Raw genomic sequence first — 23,243 nt, forward strand, 5'->3', positions numbered from 1 at the left:
TGTAAAGGACTACTCTTATTTACTTGAAGACAAGGAGTCGCATTGATCTGAGATAAAACAACAGGTAGCAACTTCTCATTGTATTTTCCATATGTTCCAACTTATGGTGTGTTTACAAATATGCACTTCATTACTTTCAACAGTTGCAGGTAACAATCTTTCAACAGCTGTAGGAAACAACCTTTCAACAGCTGCAAGTAACTTGTCAAATTTACAAACATGCAATTCATTAATTTCCACAACTTAGCATGCATCATGCCTTGAAAGCAACATTCCAATATATGCTTTGTCTGCAGGTACAACATGGCACGACCAACAAAAGTTTTGAAGGGACACAGTGTGAAAACCAGAAGCAAGACATCCACTCCACAAATCGCTTCCAACCCATCTCACGAGTAGAAGCTGTGAGAACAAAGAAGAGGTCCGGAAAGTTGGCAAATCAAAACCTTGCAAGCCAAACCAAAATTCCCAAAACCAAAAGCTCCGCAGCCACAGATTCAGCAGCCTGTTCTCGAGAATCCAACCACAACAACTAAAAAGAAATGCAATCAAAAGACATGGACTAAAGAGGATATGGCTAAAGCCCTCAAGGCACGAGAGGACGGTCTATCATTGGAGAAATGTGCGATGCAATTTGGCATTGCAAATTGGGAAGAGGGAAGGACTCTTTTAAAAAAAAGCGGCCAACAAGAGTTCTAACTGTAGAAGAGGAGGAGGCTTTATTACAATGGATCTTTTTGAAATGTGATTCTGGGCATGGCGTATCAGTACTAGATGTGAAGCTAAAAGTTGCTGAAATCTGCAAGATCAGACACACACTCTTTTCAAATGGCATTCCCGGCAAAAGTTGGAGGGACGCATTTTGTAAAAGACACCCAAAATTGGTATTCAGAGTTTCAGAGAGTTTGGACCAATCTAGGGCAGCCTGATTCAAGCCGGAGATAGTGAGATTCTTGCACGATAACCTCGTCAACTTATATCAAGCACACAAATATCCCCCCTCACATTTGGAATGTTGATGAAACAGGCTTTGAAGGTTCAAGAGACAAAGGTATGAAGGTGTTGGTAAGAAAAGGACCGAAGGCAATTTATGGCATCACATGCAACTATCGTGAGTGGATGACGGTTTGTGTTGCGTTAATGTTGCGGGACATACAATTCCTTCATTCTACATATTTAAAGGAAGCAGAATCACTACTATATTCAAAACTGTGAAGAAGGTGCAACCATGGCTGTCCAAAGAAAGGCCTTGATGACGAGCGAACTCTTTCAAGCTTGGTTGGACCACTTTGACAAAGCAATAACTGCACAGTATGGAAAGGAGAGTCGACACCTTCTCATTCTAAACGGTCATGGCAGCCACGCCTCTCTAGATGTGGTGGCAAAGGCACATGCATCAGGCATTGATATCATTACCCTGCCAACTCACACATCACACAAACTTCAACCACTAGATGTATCGGTGTTTAAGCCTTTGAAAGCTCAATTTAGAAAGGAAAGAGACATCTAGCACTTAAGGACTTCTTCTAGGCAAGCTAGCAAGATCGAGCTAGCTACTATTGTTGCCAAAGCCATACACTCATCTTTCACAGAAACCAATATCAAAGCTGGATTTAAGGCCACAGGGATTTGGCCTATTGAGCCTTTTGCATTGAAATTTGAAAATATGCCGTGTAATCACATGAACATAGTGGAAGAGGAAGAAACCATTGCTACAGAGGAGATTGATTCTCAAGTCCCAGCCACGCCATTTGCAACAAATGAAGAAGATGAAGCTATTTTGGCGATTAGGTCTATGGTGACTCCAACAGATCAAGCCTTCTCCACAACATGTGGAGGAGTAGAAATGACGGAATCAACTACTCCCAACTTCTAGAAGATGAAGATTTCTCATATTATTGTCACATTCAAAGGGAGCATACAGTGAGAGCTTCCAACAATGAGGGGTTTCACACTTCAATAAAAACTAACATAAGTAATGTTATTATTTGTACTAAACTATCATCTACGTAGACCATCGCAAATCAGCATGCAGTAACCTTCACATAGAGTAAATCATCACCTCAAATTCTTGTTGAAATCATTGACGGACATAATTCTCCTTCAGCTATCTCTAATGAAGTGAACCTTGAGAAGATTCAACTTTCCAACAATGAGCTATTTTATGTCATACTCAAAAAACCAACATATATCTTGTTGTTATTTTATACTAAACCATCAGCCATGTAGACCAGTGCAAGTCAAGATGGAGCAACCTTGGTGCATATTACCTCATCTACTTACATTTTGGTTGAAAGCATTGGCGGCGAGATTACTCCTACATCTATCTCTAAGAAAGTAGACCTTGAGAGGAATTGGCCTCAACCCAACTATAGTCATCACAACATACCAAATATTTACCTTGATCGCATGGGCCTTGACGAGCAGCCACAAAGTTGTGCCAAGGTAGGTATCAACAGTTCCTTTCCACAAATTGTAACTCTTGGTAGTCTAATGTAGAAAATTTGCAGAATATCAACAACCAAGTCAGAGGAAGCACTTTTCGAATGAGAATAGTCCTTCAATTGAAACGAGCAGGGTAATTGATCTACTTCGAGTACCGAAGATAGATGTTGCAATAAAGCAAGCAAATAGAGAGGCATTTGTAGATTATACAAACAACTTAATTCTCACTTCTAGCCAATACATCAACAGCATGAAAGCAAAAACTGCCAAAAGAGATGGAAAAGCCAAAGTGAGAGAGGAGAAAAAGGTAGAGAAGGAAAAGAAGAGATATCAATCCTTAGCCGAGAAGGCGGCGGCTAGACAACGAAAGCTTGATGCTCAACAAGCCAAAGCATCTCGAAGGGAGTGGGAAGCCCAAAAACTTTTTTTTGAATTACGATCAGTACTTCATGAGCAAGGCTCTATAGCAGGTTTGTACTACAGGCCCTTGCATGTCAACACACCTTACCATGCCCTTGCTCAAAAATGACGATTGGAAAAAATGAGAATCCAAAAATGCAGCCAGAAATAAGACCGAGAAGTCCTCCCCTGTTTAAAGACAAGACATTGATTACAAAGTTATTTTGCCTACCAACTTTTTTTTGCTCGAATATCTTTTGAATCTTTTTGCTCAAATAGTTGTAAATTCTTTAACTATCTTACCAGCCGAGTTCAAATATCTTGTTACCCTTTTTGGTCCCTTGCTGGTCATAAATCCAAAGCTACAAGAGTTTTATTGTTATAAGTTTCATGTGTATCAACGACAAGAACAATGTTTCAAGTCCATATCTTCTCCACTGTTTTCTAAGAGTGTATTTATACTGTTCAAATCTTATTTTTAAAAGAGTTTCAAATCCTCTGATGCAGTAAACAGTTTCACATTATAAATCAAAGACTAAGCACTGTCATAATTACTGAGTGAGGATCAAAGACCATCACCCTATTAAGGAGCATTCCTATTCATGCCCTTCAGTCACATCCATCACGAATGACATACATCCACCACCATCCCTTAGTAACCTACAAGAATCAAAAAACATAAGTATACACATTAGATTTCAATCTACAAAAAAAGGTAGAAGACTAGCCCAATCTTATGCATGCATAATGGATCTAACCTTGAGCTTGTCGTTTGAGCTTTTCTCATTTGGAAGTCCTCTTGAGCTGCTGGTTGTCATCATGGGCGTTGCTCTTTTGCGAAGTACCTATATAAGAGCTTGTGGCTGCACTGCAGAAGAAGGCCAGGCTTAGCTGCCTGACGCTGCTGCCTCGAATAACCCCCTCGCATTTTGCATTCCATTGCGTTGTTGCATTCGATTGCATGTTGCTTATATTGCTACACATTGATACTACTCTATACAGCCAATACTAGTAAAAGCCAGTATAAGCAACAATGCATTGATGTTGAACTCCTCCAAGTGGGACAAACAACAATTTCCAAAGGTCTCACTAAGCCCACTTAAGCCATGCATTCTCTACAAGTCAAGCAATTACCATAGGATGCAATCTCTCTAGAAAGGTCTAAAGAAAACACTCATAAGCAATACTTACAGATCCTCATGTAGCCGTAATTCAAAAGTGCTTCCTCCACCTCCAAGTCCCAGCATATCATTTGTACAAAACTGATAATATCGATTGGCACCTGGGCGACAGAGACATACATACTAATAAAAGCCAGTATAAGCTGCAAGCTGAACCTACGTCTGTGTGTGAGACGGAACACAAACACAAATTGAAAGAGGGAAGGGGGTAGCAGGTAGAGACTTTCATGCACGTACACATTCGGTGCAGGACACGCACTCAATGGGACGGAGATGGAAGATGATGGGTACGCCAGAAACCGTGAGCCAGAGCGAGCGTACAGGCTGGTGAGATAATGCAGTAGGAGCCGAGGAGCCAGGTGTTGGCTATTGAATGGGTTATTGCATATTAGGGATAGACTCGCTTAACGTTAGTTTTTATCCTTCATTTGGGTATCCTGCACACCAAGATTAGGGGTAGGTGAGTATCCTTACTCGAGACCTTTTTTTTTTCCACACAATTTGGAAAAACCCTCCCCACACTCCTCAAACCATGGTGCCACGTCATCATTCCACTTCCACTTGTTGAGGGACGTCTGGCGACTAATGAAATCCTTCCCCATCAAAAATTCCAACATTTCATACATCAAATCTCCCCCCCAAGTCAGAGTTGGGCAGTAACTACCAAAAATCCAACCACCACAAATCTAGCATAACCAGTGCATGGCAATTAAACAAATGAAATAATGCAAAAAACATCATTTGCCATAAATGATGTAAAGCTACCTGTGTAACCACGAGCATTTGATGACTTAACAAATCAGAGTTAGGCAGTAACATGTTCCAACCTCTGACGTACCAAAAATCTGTATACAACCACCACAAATCTAGCATAACCAGTGCATGGCAAAAACCTGCCTTTCGAGAGACTGTAGTGCAATACACATTTTCCACATAATTAGGAAACCCCCCCCCCCCCCCCCCCCCCCCACTCCTCAAACCATGGTTCCACGTCGTCATTCCACTTCCACTTGTGGAGGGACGTCTGGCGACTAATGAAATCCTTCCCCATCAAAAATTCCAACATTTCATACATCAAATCTCCCCCCCAAGTCAGAGTTGGGCAGTAACTACCAAAAATCCAACCACCACAAATCTAGCATAACCAGTGCATGGCAATTAAACAAATGAAATAATGCAAAAAACATCATTTGCCATAAATGATGTAAAGCTACCTGTGTAACCACGAGCATTTGATGACTTAACAAATCAGAGTTAGGCAGTTACATGTTCCAACCTCTGACGTACCAAAAATCTGTATACAACCACCACAAATCTAGCATAACCAGTGCATGGCAAAAACCTGCCTTTCGAGAGACTATAGCGGAATACACATTTTCCACGTAATTTGGAAAAACCCTCCCCACACTCCTCAAACCATGGTGCCACGTCGTCATTCCACTTCCACTTGTTGAGGGACATCTGGCGACTCTAATGAAATCCTTCCCCATCAAAAATTCCAACATTTCATACATCAAATCTTCCCCCCAAGTCAAAGTTGGGCAGTAACTACCAAAAATCCAACCACCACAAATCTAGCATAACCAGTGCATGGCAATTAAACAAATGAAATAATGCAAAAAACATCATTTTCCATAAATGATGTAAAGCTACCTGTGTAACCACGAGCATTTGACGACTTAACAAATCAAAGTTAGGCAGTAACATGTTCCAACCTCTGACGTACCAAAAATCTGTATACAACCACCACAAATCTAGCATAACCAGTGCATGGCAAAAACCTGCCTTTCGAGAGACTGTAGCGGAATACACATAAAACATGAAAATTTCAGAAATCTGTAACAGCCACCAGACATTTAGCATAACCGCAATACATGTAAACCATAAAAATTTCAGAAATCTGTACACAGCCACCAGAAATCTAGCATAGCCAGAGCATGTCAATTAACTTGTTACCAAAATTTAAAGTGGCATACTCCCCGGATACATGTCCATTAACCCCATAAATAGAAGCCAAAAAAACTGCCATATCCTTTAGAGGACTGTACCAGTTCAATACAAGTAAAGTTCCAAATACAAAGTGCATCAAATCTGTAACAGCCACCAGACATTTAGCATAACCGCAATACATGTAAACCAAAAAAATTTCAGAAATCTGTACACAGCCACCAGAAATCTAGCATAGCCAGAGCATGTCAATTAACTTGTTACCAAAATTCAAAGTGGCATACTCCCCGGATACATGTCCATTAACCCCATAAATAGAAGCCAAGAAAACTGCCATATCCTTTAGAGGACTGTACCAGTTCAATACAAGTAAAGTTCCAAATACAAAGTGCATCTAGTCTTCACCCTCAGTCACCTGCCATGCATCTACAAAGCGAATATTCAGATTTATCTTTTTAGCTATAGCATGCATAAATCCTTCCAATTGTAAAGGATCCACCGTAGTATCATGGATGCCTTCCTTGATGTGTTCACGTACAAAAACAACATCATCCCTTTGCCTTATTGCCCCATGATGAAAATGATGAAATTCCTTATGGAAGCTAGTCACCTTCGAAGCGAGGAGGTCAAGATCGTGTGAAGAGAGGACATTTTGCATGTCCTCTTTGAAGTCAACCATTGTAGGCATCTCGAGGACAACTTTCCAAAGTTCCTTCTTTGCTTGAGGGAACCAATTCATGGACAAATTTACATAAAATTTTCTCTCCACCTCTGTCATTTGTTTCTCTTGCGCCTTCTTGTAGCAATAGAGATGGGCATCGCTAGTAAGAGCCTTAAGAAAGAGCTCCAGGATGCCTCTTGCATTTAAACGGTACTTATATTGTAAAATTTCCAATCTTGCCTCTGCCATAGAGGCCATGTAATTTCTGGCATTTGTGTCACACCTTTCTTGCAAAGATTTTACTTCCTGTAAAAACATATTGGCCTCTGCCTCTGCCTTGGCCTTCTCTGACTCTATGGCTATCATAAGTGCACTTGTCTCTGCCTCTGTCTTTGCTATCATAGCAGCTGCGTTCTTTGCCTCTGTCTCTGCTTGAAGTTTCCAAAACTGCCAAGCAGGGATGGGTGCTCCCGCACTGCCATCGGCTTCTGTTGAAAAGCCTAGGAGAACGAAAAGAAAGAAAATGAACAGAGAGACTACATACCAGGCGCCCCAAAATAGCCATCATCGTAGCAAGTACTTCGGGTGTACAATCATGTGCCTTAGAAATACCTGAGAATCCTTGGATGATGGCAGAACTCACCCTGTTGGTAGGCAGTCCACCAACAGCAAGGCCGACACGACCGTAGAATGCCAGCATTAAGTACGCGATCGCAGAAGCCTGCGTCTCAGTACTCGACAGTTTAGTGCAATCCCAACAACAAAATTCGCCTAAATTTCTTGAAGGAGGGAAACCTACAAATTTAGAAATTTAGTGTGAAAATCAGCCAATTTACCTCTAAATTTGTTGGTTTTTGCAAGTTTTGAAAGTATTTAATTCTCTACCTTAAAACTATACAACCCTTGAACCTTCAAATAGGTGGAGTCTCATAGAGATTTTATAAGTACACAATGGATAAATTTATGTGGAAAGGTTATTGATACACCTATATCGACACAAAGTAGGAACCAGGAGGTTAAACTTGGGAAATGCTTCTCTCTCTCTCTCTCTCTCTCTCTCTCTCTCTCTCTCTCTCTCTCTCTCTCTCTCTCTCTCTCTCTCTCTCTCTCTCTCTCTCTCTCTCTCTCTCTCTCTCTCTCTCTCTCTCTCTCTCTAGCATTTAATAATACTAGGATGAATTTCTAAGTTGATGATTAAGTTATCTATCCATGCCCCTGTGACATGGATAACAACTAAGGATGGGTATTGACACCTATCTACAAATTAGTTGTAATTAAAGTTCTTTTCCTTTTTTGCTTTTGGATGGTGGTAGGTAACATCTCTCCCCCTTTTGTCTGGACCTTGGATGGTCAACTACGTCATTGTCAATTTAATTCTAGCTCTCTAAGAAACTCTAGGATGTTGTAAACTCTAAATATGACTATTAATTGTATCATGTCAATATTTCATTAAATTTTTCTTCTTTCTAATCTATTATTTGACCTTTATTAATAACTTTGAGGCCTAATATTGATGTTAAGAAGTAGCAAATGTGGGACTAATACTACTAACACACACATAAAGCTACCCCTACATGACGTAAAATGCATGGACATCCTAGGATTATGTACTCATTTAGGCATCATTTAGACATGAAATGCATGGACATCCTAGGATTATGTATTTACTTATGTACTCATTTAGGTATAGTGTCTTTTGTCAACTTATTATTACTTCGATAGCTAAGAGGTACTTTCAAATATGGCAGCATCTTCTTCGACGTGTGTGATTTCCAAATGGCTCCATCCTTATTTTTTACGAGCCTTGCAGTTTTATATAGTGAATTTGTGCATCTCCGTCATCGGCTCTCGTTGTTTTAATGCCACAGTAGCTCCAACTCTCGCTCTTTTCAATCGTAGCAAGTCATCGCCGCAGTTTTATATAGTAAATTTGTCCATCTCCATGAGCAGCTCTCGCTATTTTAATCGCAATAGCTCATCGCAATTTGTAGCAGCTCTAGGTCTCGCTTTTTTAAACGCAACAAGTCATTGCAATTTATATAGTTAACATGTGCATCTCCATCAACAGCTCTCACTGCTTTAATCACAGTAGCTCGTCACATGTCATTGCTTTGAATGTGTTGGACACAAGAACTTCTTAATGATCTTTTTGTCCCAATTGTCATAAGTTCAACCGCCTTGGTTGCAAGGTATACCCATGTTCTTGGAATGTGTTGGGCATCCTCTAGTGTGGTGTCCTTACGAGAGCACAAGAACTTCTTGATGACCTTTTTGTCCAAACTTCAACCGCATTGGTTGCAAGGTATGCCCGTGTTCTTGAAATGTGTTGGGCATCCTCTAGAAATTGTCATCTCTTGGAATGTGTTGATTGCCGGCTATGCCCATCATGGCTATGGCTACCAAGCCCTGGGCTGTTTTAACCTAATGCAAAGAAAATGCCTTTCACCAGATGCATTCACCTATGCTCGCACATTGAAGACCTATGGCCTTACATGAAAGATGTAGTGCTTTCCGGTGCTTTGACGGTGTCCTACAAAAGCACAAGAACTTCTTGATTATCTTTTTTTCCAAATTGTCGTATGTTCGATCGCATTGGTTGCAAGGTACCCATGTTCTTGGAATGTGTTGGGCATCCTCTATTTTCTCCAGGTGTGTTCACCTATGTGAAAAATGTAGTGCTTTGCGGTGCTTTGATCATTAACGGAGCTCTTTGCTGTGCAACTTGGCCGAAATTGTAATCGTGCGCAGAGAGAGAGAGAGAGAGAGAGAGAGAGAGAGAGAGAGAGAGAGAGAGAGAGAGAGAGAGAGAGAGAGAGAGAGAGAGAGAGAGAGAGAGACCTATGAGGAGTCTCGTAGAATTAGAGCGACTCCAAGTGTTCTACCTTTTGTCCACTGAAGATACGCTTCGCCACAAGTAGCCAAGAGAAAGTGGAGAGGTAAGGATTATCTTAAACAAAAATGTCCGCAACTAGTTAGATTATGTTTTCCATGACAAACCTAACTATGCTTTCAGTTACGACCGCATTGTCTTGTCATTTGGTCATATTGACTGCATAGAAAACAAGCTCTCGCATGCACGGAGACATGGAGCGAGCACGGAAGATAAGGACTCTATAGTAAGTTCTTTTGACTCGGAGGCTAGGGCATGGGAAGAGGATAGCGTGCATGGTCCTTGGCACGAGTATAAAGAAGTATTACAAAAGACATGGAGCGAGCACGAAAGATAAGGACTCTATAGTAAGTTCTTTTGACTCGGAGGCCAGGGTATGGGGAAGAGGATAGCGTGCACCGTCCTTGGCACGAGTATAAAGAAGTTTTACAAAATGCTTTGTTCTTGGCATCGAACAATCTTCATGTGACTGATTCTCGAATCTCGGCTGCCACCATCAGTGTTATGGCTATAAAGAAACCATTGTGCATATCTAGGTGCCCTTGAGTGGCTAAATGTCCCTATAGAGCGTCTACACTAGCACCCTATGGCCCTAGGTCCGTAGGGGGCCCTCTAATCAAATTGGAGCTTCTATGTCCATGGTACACATGTAGATACCCTTGAATGTCCTGAGTGCCCTTTAGAGCTTCTATACTGGCATCCTATGGCCCTAGGTCCACATGGCGCCCTCTAATCAAATGAGAGCTCCTATGTCCATGGTACCCATGTAGGTTCCCTTGAATGGCTAGAGTGCCCTTTAGAGCTTCTACATTGGCACCCTATGGACCTGAGCCACAGGGTTCACTTGAATGTAATGAGAGTATCTATGTACATGGTTTCAACGTAGGTGCCTTGCAGTGGCACAAATGTCCCTTTCGATCTTCTACATTGACACTGTGTAAACTACCTTACGTTCTAGATCCCTCTATGGTAAGCCTAGACTAACTACAAAGCAAATATTGCATCTTAGCTTGATTATGTAGTATTATGCATGCTTGAGAATATGTACCATTCTGTAATGTGCCTACAAGTCCTAAACCCTAGCAGCCTATGGTGCAATCAAAATGGTTCTTAAGGGCACTTATGCCACCCTATGGCCCCCGGGTCATATTATCTCTCATTACATTAGAGGTAGCATGTGTGTCCCTAGGGCCATAAGGTGCCAAAATAGAAGCTTTAGGACCATAGGTTGATCTTTGTTTTAATGAGATATCCTATGATCCTAGGGTTGTAGGGCTACCATTGTGGCCATGTAGGCACCCTTAAGTGGCGTAAATGCTCCTCTAGAGCTTTTACTTTGGAACCTTATGGCCCTAGGAGGGTGCTTCTAATCTAATAAGAGATCATATGACCCTAGGGCCATAGGGTGGCATAGGTGCCCTTGTAGAACAAGATTGTTGTCACACTATGGACTTAGGGTTCCTCAATAACATAGAGAGAAGGCATAGGTGTCCTTTTAGAACCAGGTTGTTGGCACACTATGGACCTAGGGCCGATGTGTTCCTCAATAACATAGAGGGATGGCATAGGTGCCCTTGTAGAAACTTGTTGTTGTCACACTATGGACCTAGGGCCATAGGGTTCCTCAGTAACATAGAGGGGACTCAATAGCCCTAGGTTCATTGGGTGCCAATATACCTATGGCCCTAAGGGCATGGGATCTTTAATTAAATTTGATTTCCCACTATTCCAATGAGAGATCCTATAGCCCTAGAGTCATGGGGATGCCATGTTACCCATGTAGGTGCTTGTGAATGGCTCAAATGATCCTCTAGAGTTTCTACATTGGCACCCTATGGCCCTAGGTCCAAAGGATGCCCTCTAATCTAGTGAGGTTTCCTATGGTGTTATGGTTATAAAGCAACCATTGTGCACATGTAGGTGCCCTTGCTTGGCTAATTTTCCCTATAGAGCGTCTACACTGTCACCCTATGGCCCTAGGTCCATTGGGGGCCCTCTAATCAAATGAGAGCTTCTATGTCCATTGTACGCATGTAGGTGCCCTTGAATTATTTTAGTGCCCTTTAGAGATTCTACGCTGGCATCCTATGGCCATAGGTCCACATGGCACCCTCTAATCAAATGAGATCTCCTATGTCCATGATACCCATGTAGGTTCCCTTGAATGGCTTGAGTGCCCTTTAAAGATTCTACATTGGCACCCTATGGACCTAAGGCCACTAGGTTCACTCAAATGTAATGAGAGTATCTATGTACGTGGTTTCAATGTATGTGTCGTGTGGCCCTAGGTCTTCTAGAATGGCATAGTGTAAACTATCTCACATTCTCTAGTCATGCCCAATACTCGTACACCTTGGTCTGCTCATAGCGCTGCCATTATGGCAATGTAGGTTCCCTTAAGTGGCCTAATGCTCCTCTAGAGCTTTCACTTTAGCACCTTATGGCACTATGAGGGTGTCTCTAATTTAATAAGAGATCATATGTCCCTAGGACCATAGAGTGGCATAGGTGCCCTTGTAGAACCATGTTGTTGTGATACTATGGACCTAGGGGTTTTGTCCATTGCAATGCATGTAGTGGACAAACCCCCTTTACCTTCTGGTTTATTTCTAAATTGTGGCATCTACCATAAGCTTAAAGTAACTAGAATGTCAAAAAGTGTATCTTAGCTTGACTATGTAGTATTATGCATACCTGGGAATATGTCATATGTACGTCGGGTTATAATCTCGTCTTTATTGATCAATATCTATATTCATGGGTGCAATATACGTGCACACCAAGGGCTACATGACAATGCATGTAGTGGAGAAATGTCCCTTTAGATCTTCTACATTGGCACAATGTAAACTACCTCACATTCTCTAGCCATGCCCAATTCCCGTACACCTCGGTCTAGAGGTGCATGGAGATTAGGACCATCGGATTATAATCTTGTCTTTATTGGTCAATACTTATATTCATGGGTCCTACATACGTGCACACCCACATATCTCTCATTAAATTAGAGGTAGAAGCTCTAAAGTAGAATCTTTGGGAGCATAGGTTTCTCTCTTTTAATGAGATATCTCATGGTCGTAGGGTCATAGCACTGCCATTGTGGCCATGTAGGTGCCCTTAAGTGGCCTAAATGCTCCTCTTGATCTTTTACTTTGGCACCTTATGGCACTATGAGTGTGTCTGTAATTTAATAAGAGATCATATCACTCTAGGGCCATAGGGTGGCATAGATGCCCTTGTGGAACCATGTTGTTGTGATACTATGGACCTAGGGGTTTTGTCCACTACAATGCATTCAGTAGACAAAACCCCTTTGCCTTTAGATTTATTTCCAAAATGTGACCTCAACCATATGCTTAAACTAGCTAGAATGTCAAAAAGTGCATCTTAGCTTGACTATGTAGTATTATGCGTACCTGGGAATATGTCTTATGTACGTCGAGTTATAATTTCGTCTTTATTGATCAATATCTATATTCATGGCTGCAATATACGTCCACACCAAGGGCTACATGACAATGCATGTAGTGGAGAAAACCCCTTTGTCTTCTGGTTTATTTCTAAAATGTGACCTCTACGGTAAGCGTAGACTAACTAAAATGTCAAAAATTGAATCTTAGCTTGACTATGTAATACTATGTGTACCTAAGAATATGTCCCATTCTGTGATGTCCCTACAAGTCCTAAACCCTAGCAACCTATGGTGCAATCAAAATGGTTCTATAAGGGCACCTAGGCCACCCTATGGCCCCCGTGTCATATTATCTCTCATTACATTAGAGGTAGCCTGTGTGTCCCTAGGACCATAAGGTGCCAAAGTAGAAGGTCTAGCACCATATGTTGACCTTTATTCTAATGAGAGATCCTATGGTCCTAGGGTTGTAGGGCTACCATTGTGGCCATGTAGGCACCCTTAAGTGGTATGAATGCTCCTTCAGAGCTTTTACTTTGGAACCTTATGGCCCTAGGAGGGCGCTTCTAATCTAATAAGAGATCATATGACCCTAGGGCCATAGGGTGGCATAGGTGCCCTTGTAGAACAAGATTGTTGTCACACTATGGACTTAGGGTCACAGGGTTCCTCAATAACATAGAGAGGAGGCATAGGTGCCCTTGTAGAACCAGATTGTTGGCACACTATGGACCTAGGGCCATAGTGTTCCTCAATAACATAAAGGGATGGCATAGGTGCCCTTGTAGAAACTTGTTGTTGTCACACTATCTACCTAGGGCCATAGGGTTCCTCGGTAACATAGTGGGGACTCAATAGCCCTAGGTCCATTGGGTGCCAATATACCTATGGCCCTAAGGGCATGGGATCTCTAATTAAATTTTATTTCCCACTATTCCAATGAGAGATCATATAGCCCTAGAGTCATAAGGATGCCATGTTAACCATGTAGGTGCTTGTGAATGTCTCAAATGCTCCTCTAGAGTTTCTACATTGGCACCCCTATGGCCCTAGGTCCAAAGGTTTCCCTCTGAATTAGTGAGGGTTCCTATGGTGTTATGTCTATAAAGCAACCATTATGCACATGTAGGTGCCTTCAAGTGGCTAAATGTCCCTATAGAGCATGTATGTTGGCACCCTATGGCCCTAGGTCTATTGGGGGCCCTCTAATCGAATGAGAGCTTCAATGTCCATGGTACACATGTAGGTACCCTTGAATGGTTTAAGTTCCCTTTAGAGCTTCTACATTGGCATCATTTGGCCCCAGGTCCACATGGCGCCCTCTAATAAAATGAGAGCTCCTATGTCCATTGTACCCATGTAGGTTCCCTTGAATGGCTAGAGTGCCCTTTAGAGCTTCTACATTGGCATCCTATGGACCTAGGGCCACAGGGTTCAGTTGAATGTAATGAGATTATCTATGTACAAGGTTTTAATGTAGGTGCCATGGAGTGGCACAAATGCCCCTTTAGATCTTCTACATTGGCACAGTGCAAACTACCTCACCATTCTCTAGCTATGCCCAATACCTGTACACCTTGATCTAGAGGTGCATGGAGATTAGGACCATTGGATTATAATCTTGTCTTTGTTGGTCAATACCTATATTCATGGGTCCTACATACGTGTAGACACACATATATCTCATTAAAGTAGAGGTAGAAGCTATTAACTAGAATCTCTAAGAGCATAGGTTGCTCTCTATTTTAATGAGAGATCTCATGGTCCTAGGGTCATAGCACTGCCATTGTGGCCATGTAAGCGCCCTTAAGTGGCCTAAATTCTCCTCTTGGTCTTTTACTTTGGCACCTTATGGCACTATGAGTGTGTCTCTAATCTAATAAGAGATCACATGACTCTAGGGCCATAGGGTGGCATAGGTGCCCTTGTAGAACCATGTTGTTGTGATACTATGGACCTAGGGGTTTTGTCCACTATAATGCATTTAGTAGACACAACCTCTTTGCCTTCGGGTTTAATCCTAAAATGTGACCTCTACCATATGCTTAGACTAGCTAGAATCTCAAAAAGTGTATCTGAGCTTGACTATGTAGTATTGTGCGTACCTGGGAATATGTCCTATGTACATCGGGTTATAATCTTATCTATACTGATCAATATCTATATTCATGGGTGCAATATACGTGCACACCAAGGGCTACATGATAATGCATGTAGTGGAAAAACTGCTTTGCCTTCTGGTTTATTTCTAAAATGTGACCTCTACAGTAAGCCTAGACTAACTCAAAAATTGCATCTTTGCTTGACTATGTAGTACTATGCATACCTGAGAATATGTCCCATTCTATAATGTGCCTACAAGTCCTAAACCCTAGAAACCTATGGTGCAATCAAAATGGTTCTTTAAGGGCACCTAGGCAACCCTATGGCCCCTGGGTCATATCATCTCTCATTACATTAGAGGTATCATGTGTATCCCTAGGACGATAAGGTGCTAAAGTAGAAGCTCTAGGACCATACGTTGATCTTCATTTTAATGAGAGATCCTATGGTCCTAGGGTTGTAGGGCTACCATTGTGGCTAGCTAGGAACACTTAAGTGGCGTAAATGCTCCTCTAACATTTTACTTTGGAACCTTATGGCCCTAGGAGGGTGCTTCTAATTTAATAAGAGATCATATGACCCTAGGGGCATAGAGTGGCATAGGTGCCCTTGTAGAACAAGATTGTTGTCACACTATGGACTTACGGTTATAGGGTTCCTCAATAACATAGAGAGGAGGCATAGGTGTCCTTGTAGAGCTAGATTGTTGGCACACTATGAACTGTTAACCTACAAGTCAGACAGAGGAGTCAATATTGGGTGAATAGGTGGTTTGGGGACTGCCCAACGCTCCCTATTGCTTGGTGTTGACTGTCGCATGTTAACTAACAAATGAGAAAGTCGAGTCAATACTAGGCAAATAGGAAGCTTGGGGACTGTCCAACACTCCCTATCGCTTGGTGTTAACCTGGGTGTTAAAGCCAGTACAAGCGACAGTAAAGACCTTGGGATAATAGAGTCAATATTGGGTGAATAGGAGGCTTGAAGACTGGGGGCTTGCCAAAACACAGTGTGCGAGCCTCAAAAGGTTGCAAGCACACAACTAGAGAGTCCTAGCAAGCTCAAAGGAACATTGGTGTGTCACTCACCACTCAATGCTTCCGTCGTGAAGGATCCTGTGCTACAAATAAGAGGGAGCCACCGCCAACGTCGCGCTCAACTGCCTCACTGCCACCGATGTCGCCTCAATGCTCGATCACTCTCTCTCTCTCTCTCTCTCTCTCTCTCTCTCTCTCTCTCTCTCTCTCTCAAGCATACACACATACACACACACACACACACACACACACATGTGAGCATACGAGGGAGAAGGAGAAAAAGATAGAGTAAGAGTACTTATCAACTTACACCTTACAAAATACAGGTTTTAGGTCAAAATGGACCTTTTATAACAATCTCACCCATTCACACATGGGCTCCCACAGTGGCCGGTCAAAGTAAAAATAGTATCAAATGAGATATGTGGTGTGCCTCTCATCAACGATCACCCAAGCACCTATGGACCTACAAGCTGGGTCCCTGACTCAAAGCAATGTGATATTTGTCCATGTTTACCGGGCCGACGCCTCCTTGAGATCAGCAGGGAGCATTGGACAGTCACCAAGCCTCTTATTTGCTTGGTGCTGACTCCACTGCATGACTTGCGATCACATCACCAAAATGGTCTCCATCATTGGTTACACAAGGTCAATACCAGGCGATAGGGAGCGTTGGGTAGTCCCCAAGCCTCCTATTTTCCCAAGATCTTTACTGTCGCTTGTAATGGCTTTAACACCCAGGTCAACACCAAGCGATAGGGAGCGTTGGGCAGTCCCCAAGCTTACTATTTGCCCAGTATTGACTTGGCTTTCTCATTTGTTGGTTAACATGACACGGTCAACACCAACCGATAGGGAGCATTGTATAGTCCCCAAACCTCCTATTTGACCAATATTGACTCGACTTTCTCATTTGTTGGTTAACATGCCACGGTCAACACCAAGAGATAGCGAGCGTTGGGCAGTCCGCAAACCTCCTATTCGCCCAGTATTGACTCCTCTATCTGACTTGTCGTTTAACATGCCCCCCTTCCTGATGTAGATTCTATCCTCGGAAGCTATTGAGGTGAAGCTCGTTCGTAGAGGTGAAAGAGCATCTAATGAATGTCCTTAAACACATTCATTAGCCTCCTTCAGTCACTACAAAATAAACCAAAATTGGCACAGTAATTGCATTCTCAGATATAATTAAAAAGAATATGCAATTGTAGGCACACAAGTTGATTGGTAACAGAAATTTAAACAATTTGTCAGTAGTAACATTAAACTGGAATATATGTCAAAAACTAAACAAGTCTGGGGTCGTTAATTTAACGGTTGAGAGGCACTAGAGGTCAGCTATTAATACCATGGATGAGGTTCTCAATTTTCTTTGGTCAAAAAAGTTGTTTAATCGTGAGAGCCAAGTTTTTCATGTCCGAGGCCTGACTAGAGGTTGTACCTAGAAGACCTTATAGTTAAGAGACGATGAAAGGAATTGCTCATGAAATTATCGCCTAACTTATTTCCTTGTCTTTGACCCCCCAAAGTCTCTCCACATTGATTTTATTTGATGTGTGTGCTTGTTTTGTATGCCTTGGGTTTTTTGCTTTTCAAGGAAAAGCACCCACACTAGGAATCTCTAAGGCTCTAGTACCATAGGCGATACATGTGAATGAAGTACCAAATAAAACTGGGATTTCTCTTCCAGCTTAAGATTTTACATTGTGACACTTTTGATTTTCTTGAGTGTCCATTTTCAGCATTTTAATTTTGTAACTTTGGGGGGGCATGTAACACTGTTACCCTCCCCAGGCTCATCACAATAGTAAACTCCCTTTATAGTACTTAAGCTAAAGGTCAATAGGGACTAAGCCCACTAGAAAACCCTAGTACATTGCACACAATGCTGCCTAAATCGGATTAAGAACCTAAAGTAACCATTGATTATTAGGAAGGTATTCCCCATGGTATTAAGAGAAGATCTCTAACTCCTAACTTGGTCAAACTAGCTTAGTCAAACTGCTTGATTCTGAAACCTAGACAAGGGATTAAGACAAAAAGTTACATTGAATTTCATGTTTGATACTTAGCAAATGTGATGAATATTATGCTACCAATCATAATGAGAGCAGACAAACATAGATGCAACAATGACAAGAGGCAATGTAATGGACAAGAAACACCTGTTTGTGTTGATGATCGTGCTTGATTTGAAGAGTGAATGAGAGAAAGACTCCATGAAGTTCAAAATCCTAACATCCTGTACACACTAGAAAACACAAAGAATACCTCTAGGAGCGCACATCAGTTGGAAGAGGCAACCCTAAGGCTAAACCCATGTCCTTGTCATCATCGAGAAAAACAAAGTCACCATCCCTGAGACCATATGTGCCATCCATGTAATCATGTAACTCTTCCTCATCATTAGAGGCACAAATGTTCACTAGGAACATCACTAGACGCCTATAGTCATCTTGGTCAAGAGGGTAGTCATGTGCAATCGGGGAGACGTCCTCTACTAAGTATGGATCAGTCATGGTCAAGAAACGTATCAGCCATTCTAATTCATTGGAATTCCTCTCACATGCTAGCGTATCTACCAGATCTCATTCACAGGCAAGCACATGGTAGACTATGTGAAATACTTTGTGAAAAGTAGAGAGGGTACCTCTCACCCAAGGTGGGAGTGGATGACTCTAGTGTACTAGCCATATCTGTACACACAGATAGATGATGGTTAGAGTGAAAATATTATAAGGGTCATGTTAAAAGGTCGTGTCCATGTGCATAATGTGTTTTTATGATTTTGGGTCATTTATAGAACTTGTAGGTATTTAGATTTTTGTTGGGTGGCTCTTGCTCTTGCTTTTACTTTTTTATTTTAGTTTCTATGAGTATAGGACTATTATATACATTACCTAAGATCAGAGATTGAGAGGTCAGGGAGAAAGGTTAAGGGGGAAGCGAGTGAATGATGGATGTCAGCAAACACTCCCCCCTTCCTTGGGTAGATCATACCTTTTGGAACGATGTCATCACCCTTTGAAATCAATTGTTCCAAGTTGTTATGGGTGAAGGCTTGAACTAATAGTTTTCAACCACCCTATGCGTTTCATCTAGTTGCAAGGGTGGTAAGGTACTCTCCCATTATTTTATTTGCAACGTTGTTGTAGGTGGTGAACTTACAACAGGAGGTGCGAATTCTTTTTTGTTTGTATGGATATGTACAATGGTAGGTGGAGTGATGAGTGCACGTGTGCGCGGATGCGTGCGTGTGTGCGTGCATGCGTGGTGCATGAGAGAAAAGGGGAAGAGCACAAGCCGATGTGGGTGGAGTAGCCTCACAAGTCTCAAGATGAGGAGCTCCTTATTCGCATATGTAATGAAGAATAAGGGTATGTACACATGTGGACAAGAGACTGGCCACTGGATGTTCAGGTGGGCAAAAGGCGTAGTGCCTTTACCCCAACAATCTCCCACTTAAAGGTGATGCGCCGATAAGTGAGATCTACTAGCTAAACTACTAGTATGTACAAGAAACTAGGTGAGAGACTCTCTCAACCTATTCCCATTGGCTCACTCTGTCGATCTACACGCAGTCGTATAGGCTCTGATCGTAGGCGAGTGTGCGTACCCACATTAGAGCTTGCATGTAAATCTTGCAAACAATGTTGTATGGTCTACAGAGCTCCACGAAGCGTCATGCTAGTGTTAGCCATCGTACGGCTGACAATCCCTGCTGCAAATGCTCCCACTATAGCTGCTAGGTCGGGCCTTGACAGTAATAAGTCGAACATGAGACATCGAACACCGACAAAATCTGCACAAGACTGGTTGTACTCGCCTCCCCTACACTATCTGCAATCACTACATCCTCAGGACTACCCATCGCATATGGATGTGTCAACACTAACACTGGGGAAGCTACGTCCCTCTCACCCATAGGCAAAACTGTGCATCCTAGCACCAACTCATCAGCCTCTAACATGAGCATATCAAAAAACTCCATATCTGTCAGCTCTGTCTGTGTCTCTAGGGAGCAGACCTGATCTACGTCTGCCTGTACAAAGTCTGACAACACCTACTGTGTCTGACTAGAGCAGTACCGCTCTATTCTCTCTCTATAGAGTGTACTAGCATGTCCTGCACAGCTAAATGCTCTATCTCCTGAGCATGATGGAAATCAATGCCGAAAAAGACATGTCTTGTCTCTCGCTCAAAGTATGCTAGCAACAAAACTGAAACTACGCCTTCTCGAATCTCAGACACATGCATAGGATATACCAGGTCGCTGCAGGCTCCTCTAGTAATCACTAGTGAACCGCAATGCATCTGGAAAGACTGCTCTCTAAGCAGTACCTGACAACCAAAAGCTGCCAATTGTCTCACTAAGATCAAGCTCTCTCTGTCTCAACTGAGGAACATAGGACACATGTCGTAGCGTGTATGACGCACCACCGGGCAATGACAAACAAACATCTCCTGGACCCTCTATGTCAAACGCCAAACCATCGACCAAGTGTACACAACCAAGTCTCCCACTAGAAAATGTGCTAAACCACTCACCACATGGTGTGACGTGGAAAACTGCATCACTATCTAGTAACCACTGTGGAGAAAGTGCGCTAACCATAGACAAATCTGCAAGAGGTACACTGGAAGCAAGCGTGACATCACCATCACTGGCATAGACTGGCATTGGAACTGCCTCTCTAACATCTGTCAAAGCCGTATCTACACTACGCATACATCTCCGCTGCTGTCTCATACATCTGAAACAACGGCGTCTAATGTGCCCTGTGTGACCGCAATGCCAACAATGCATGTATCGGCAAGAACGAGACCGTTGTCTCTCAATGTCACACATGTCTGCTGCCATAAGTGAACGCCAAAATGGCAACAAAGTGGGAGATCACTCGACCACTATGCTAATTAAGCATAAAAACCAACCAGTAGCTCAATAGAGAAAACCTGTAACCTGCATGCTGTAGTCTCACGCTCGGAATATGCATCGATGTGAGAACATGAAGCAAAATCAAAGGAAACCTATAACCACTACGAGCATACTATAAATGTATGGCTAAGAACCAAAGTATGGCGAGAAATCTAGGAAAAATTTGATAGAATCTCCCCTGTAAATTGAGCAAAACCTCAAGTACAATCTCAACCATAAACCATGCCAAACTGGCAACAAAGTGGGAGGTAATTCGACCACTGCACAATGCTCAAAAGCATGATCAATCGCATCAAATCTGATGCTAACATATGCCTAAAAGCAATTGCAAAATATGCAAACTCCACAAGCATAAACTGGGACAAACTGCTCAACTGAGCTTAAAGCGCATAACCATACACGCAAGTAGAGAACAAGCTAGCTCAAAACGCATCCCACAAGAGAAACTACCTGTAAATATCTGCAAAAAACCTGTGAAAACTATGACTGTCTATCTGTAGCCACACAAGCATACACAATCACAATCCTCACTCCTGCGAGAGTGGGTACAAGAACACCAAACTGTGTCCAAACTGACAAAACCTGTCAAATTGAGAGTAAGCACTCTATCACTGTCAAAGTGGGAATATATCGCCCACTATAGAAGATGGCATAACAGTGCGAACTTTTATGGTGAGAAGACGGGGAAAAACGAATAGAATTTTCTTTGCAAAATGAGTCAAAACTCAACACAAATCGAAGCCAAAAAACTGCAGATAACTGTCACAGTGGGAGTCAACTCGACCACTAAATCATCAGAGAGCAAACTGTGAGAACGTGCAAACCATGGCGAGAATCTAGGAAAAATCTGGCAGAGTTTTCCCTGGAAACTGAGTAAAAACTCAAAAAATCTCACCAGATCGCATGAAAACTAGACACTCAGTGTCTCAGTAAACAGATCCACAAATGGTCTACATACGCTGCCAAAAGCCTAGCAAACTAGCTCACTCCTGACCGAGTGGCTCTATGGACGTGTGTTAATTGAGTCAACGTCATTAACAAAAGCTGCTAAAGATCGAAGACGTACGGATGCACATCAAAGATCAATACGAAGAAGCAGTAAAGATTGGAGATACACATTTTCCACGTTTTTCCAAAATGGTCACGTATAGTAAATTCTCGATTTATTTCAAGCCGTTGTACACGGGCTCAATGGGAGTTCCAAGATGTAAAGAATAGGCCAATTATTGTGCCTAGGTTGCAGATTCACTAAGTGGTGGAGCCCTAAAGAACTTGGGCGCTCGGACATTGCATATTTTTAACCTAGGTATATAAGACAGTGTGTAAAAGAAATTAGGGTTCTCAAGCTCATTTGTCGAGAGCACTCTTTGGTGAGAGCTCTTGAGGTGTGTGGCTATGGATTCCTTGAGCTTCTCCTTGCTCATGAGACTTGATTAACACTAATCAATGATTCATTCTCTTTCACTATGCCTCTCTCATGCTTCTTATGATTGCCTATGATGCTTAGATTAACTAGATCTTAACTAATTAGTGGTTAATCCCTATCTAATCTTGTGTGATTGCCCTCTTTTGCTTGTGTGTGCATGTAGGTTTGATTGGAGTGTGGTGCTCAATAGATCTATGTGTGTGTGCTTGTGATTAGTGTGTTGCATGATAGGATTAGTGTTGTGTGCGTCTTGCAATCGTAGTGTGTGTGATTGGGTTGATTAGAGGTGAAGAGAAGTAGATATGGAGATTGCCCTTTATTGTGGCTTTGCTCCTCCATAGGCCGAAAAGCTCACCTCATAGAGTTAACCATTTGTGTTGACACGATTAGCTCACTAACCGTGTGAGTGTTTCCATGCCCTAGCCGGGTAGCTCATCCCTCTGTATTGAAAATGTTGTTGGTCATTGGAGCTACTGCAACAATGGAACCCCAACCAGTTGGCGCCATTGCCGGGGATGATGGCCCATGCTAGTGTAATTGTGGCATAAACGAATGCCTTCCCTCACTAATTTCACTTGTGTGTTTATGTTTTTGTGGATTTTGGATGTGTGTGCATGAAGCATTGTGTTCATAATTCCCTAATGTGTAACCATATCCAACCAATTTTGTGTTTACACACTCTAATTTCACACTAACTTCTTGCTAATTTGACAACTTTTTGCTAATTTACTAATTTGCTAATATTCTCAACTTTCCTAGAATCTAGAGATGTGTAGAATTGTGTAGAGATCCCACCATGATTCAAT

General features: G+C 42.2%; 1 protein-coding gene across 1 annotated transcript; it reads right to left on the reverse strand.

The window, feature by feature from the left end:
- Nucleotides 1-3,425: 3,425 nt before the first annotated feature.
- On the reverse strand, nucleotides 3,426-19,946 carry LOC147461799 (uncharacterized). Its single transcript, XM_086506390.1, has 7 exons — nucleotides 19,853-19,946; nucleotides 7,246-7,428; nucleotides 6,937-7,133; nucleotides 4,263-4,391; nucleotides 4,036-4,126; nucleotides 3,603-3,651; nucleotides 3,426-3,504 (listed from the first exon to the last, which is right to left on the reverse strand). Exons 1-7 carry the CDS (start codon nucleotides 19,944-19,946, stop codon nucleotides 3,441-3,443), a joined length of 807 nt encoding a protein of 268 aa, XP_086362516.1. The 3' UTR covers nucleotides 3,426-3,440.
- Between the last annotated feature and the right edge of the window lie 3,297 nt (nucleotides 19,947-23,243).

Source organism: Adiantum capillus-veneris, chromosome 3, assembly GCF_014529385.1.
Source record: "Adiantum capillus-veneris isolate H3 chromosome 3, ASM1452938v2, whole genome shotgun sequence".
NCBI lineage: Eukaryota > Viridiplantae > Streptophyta > Polypodiopsida > Polypodiales > Pteridaceae > Adiantum > Adiantum capillus-veneris.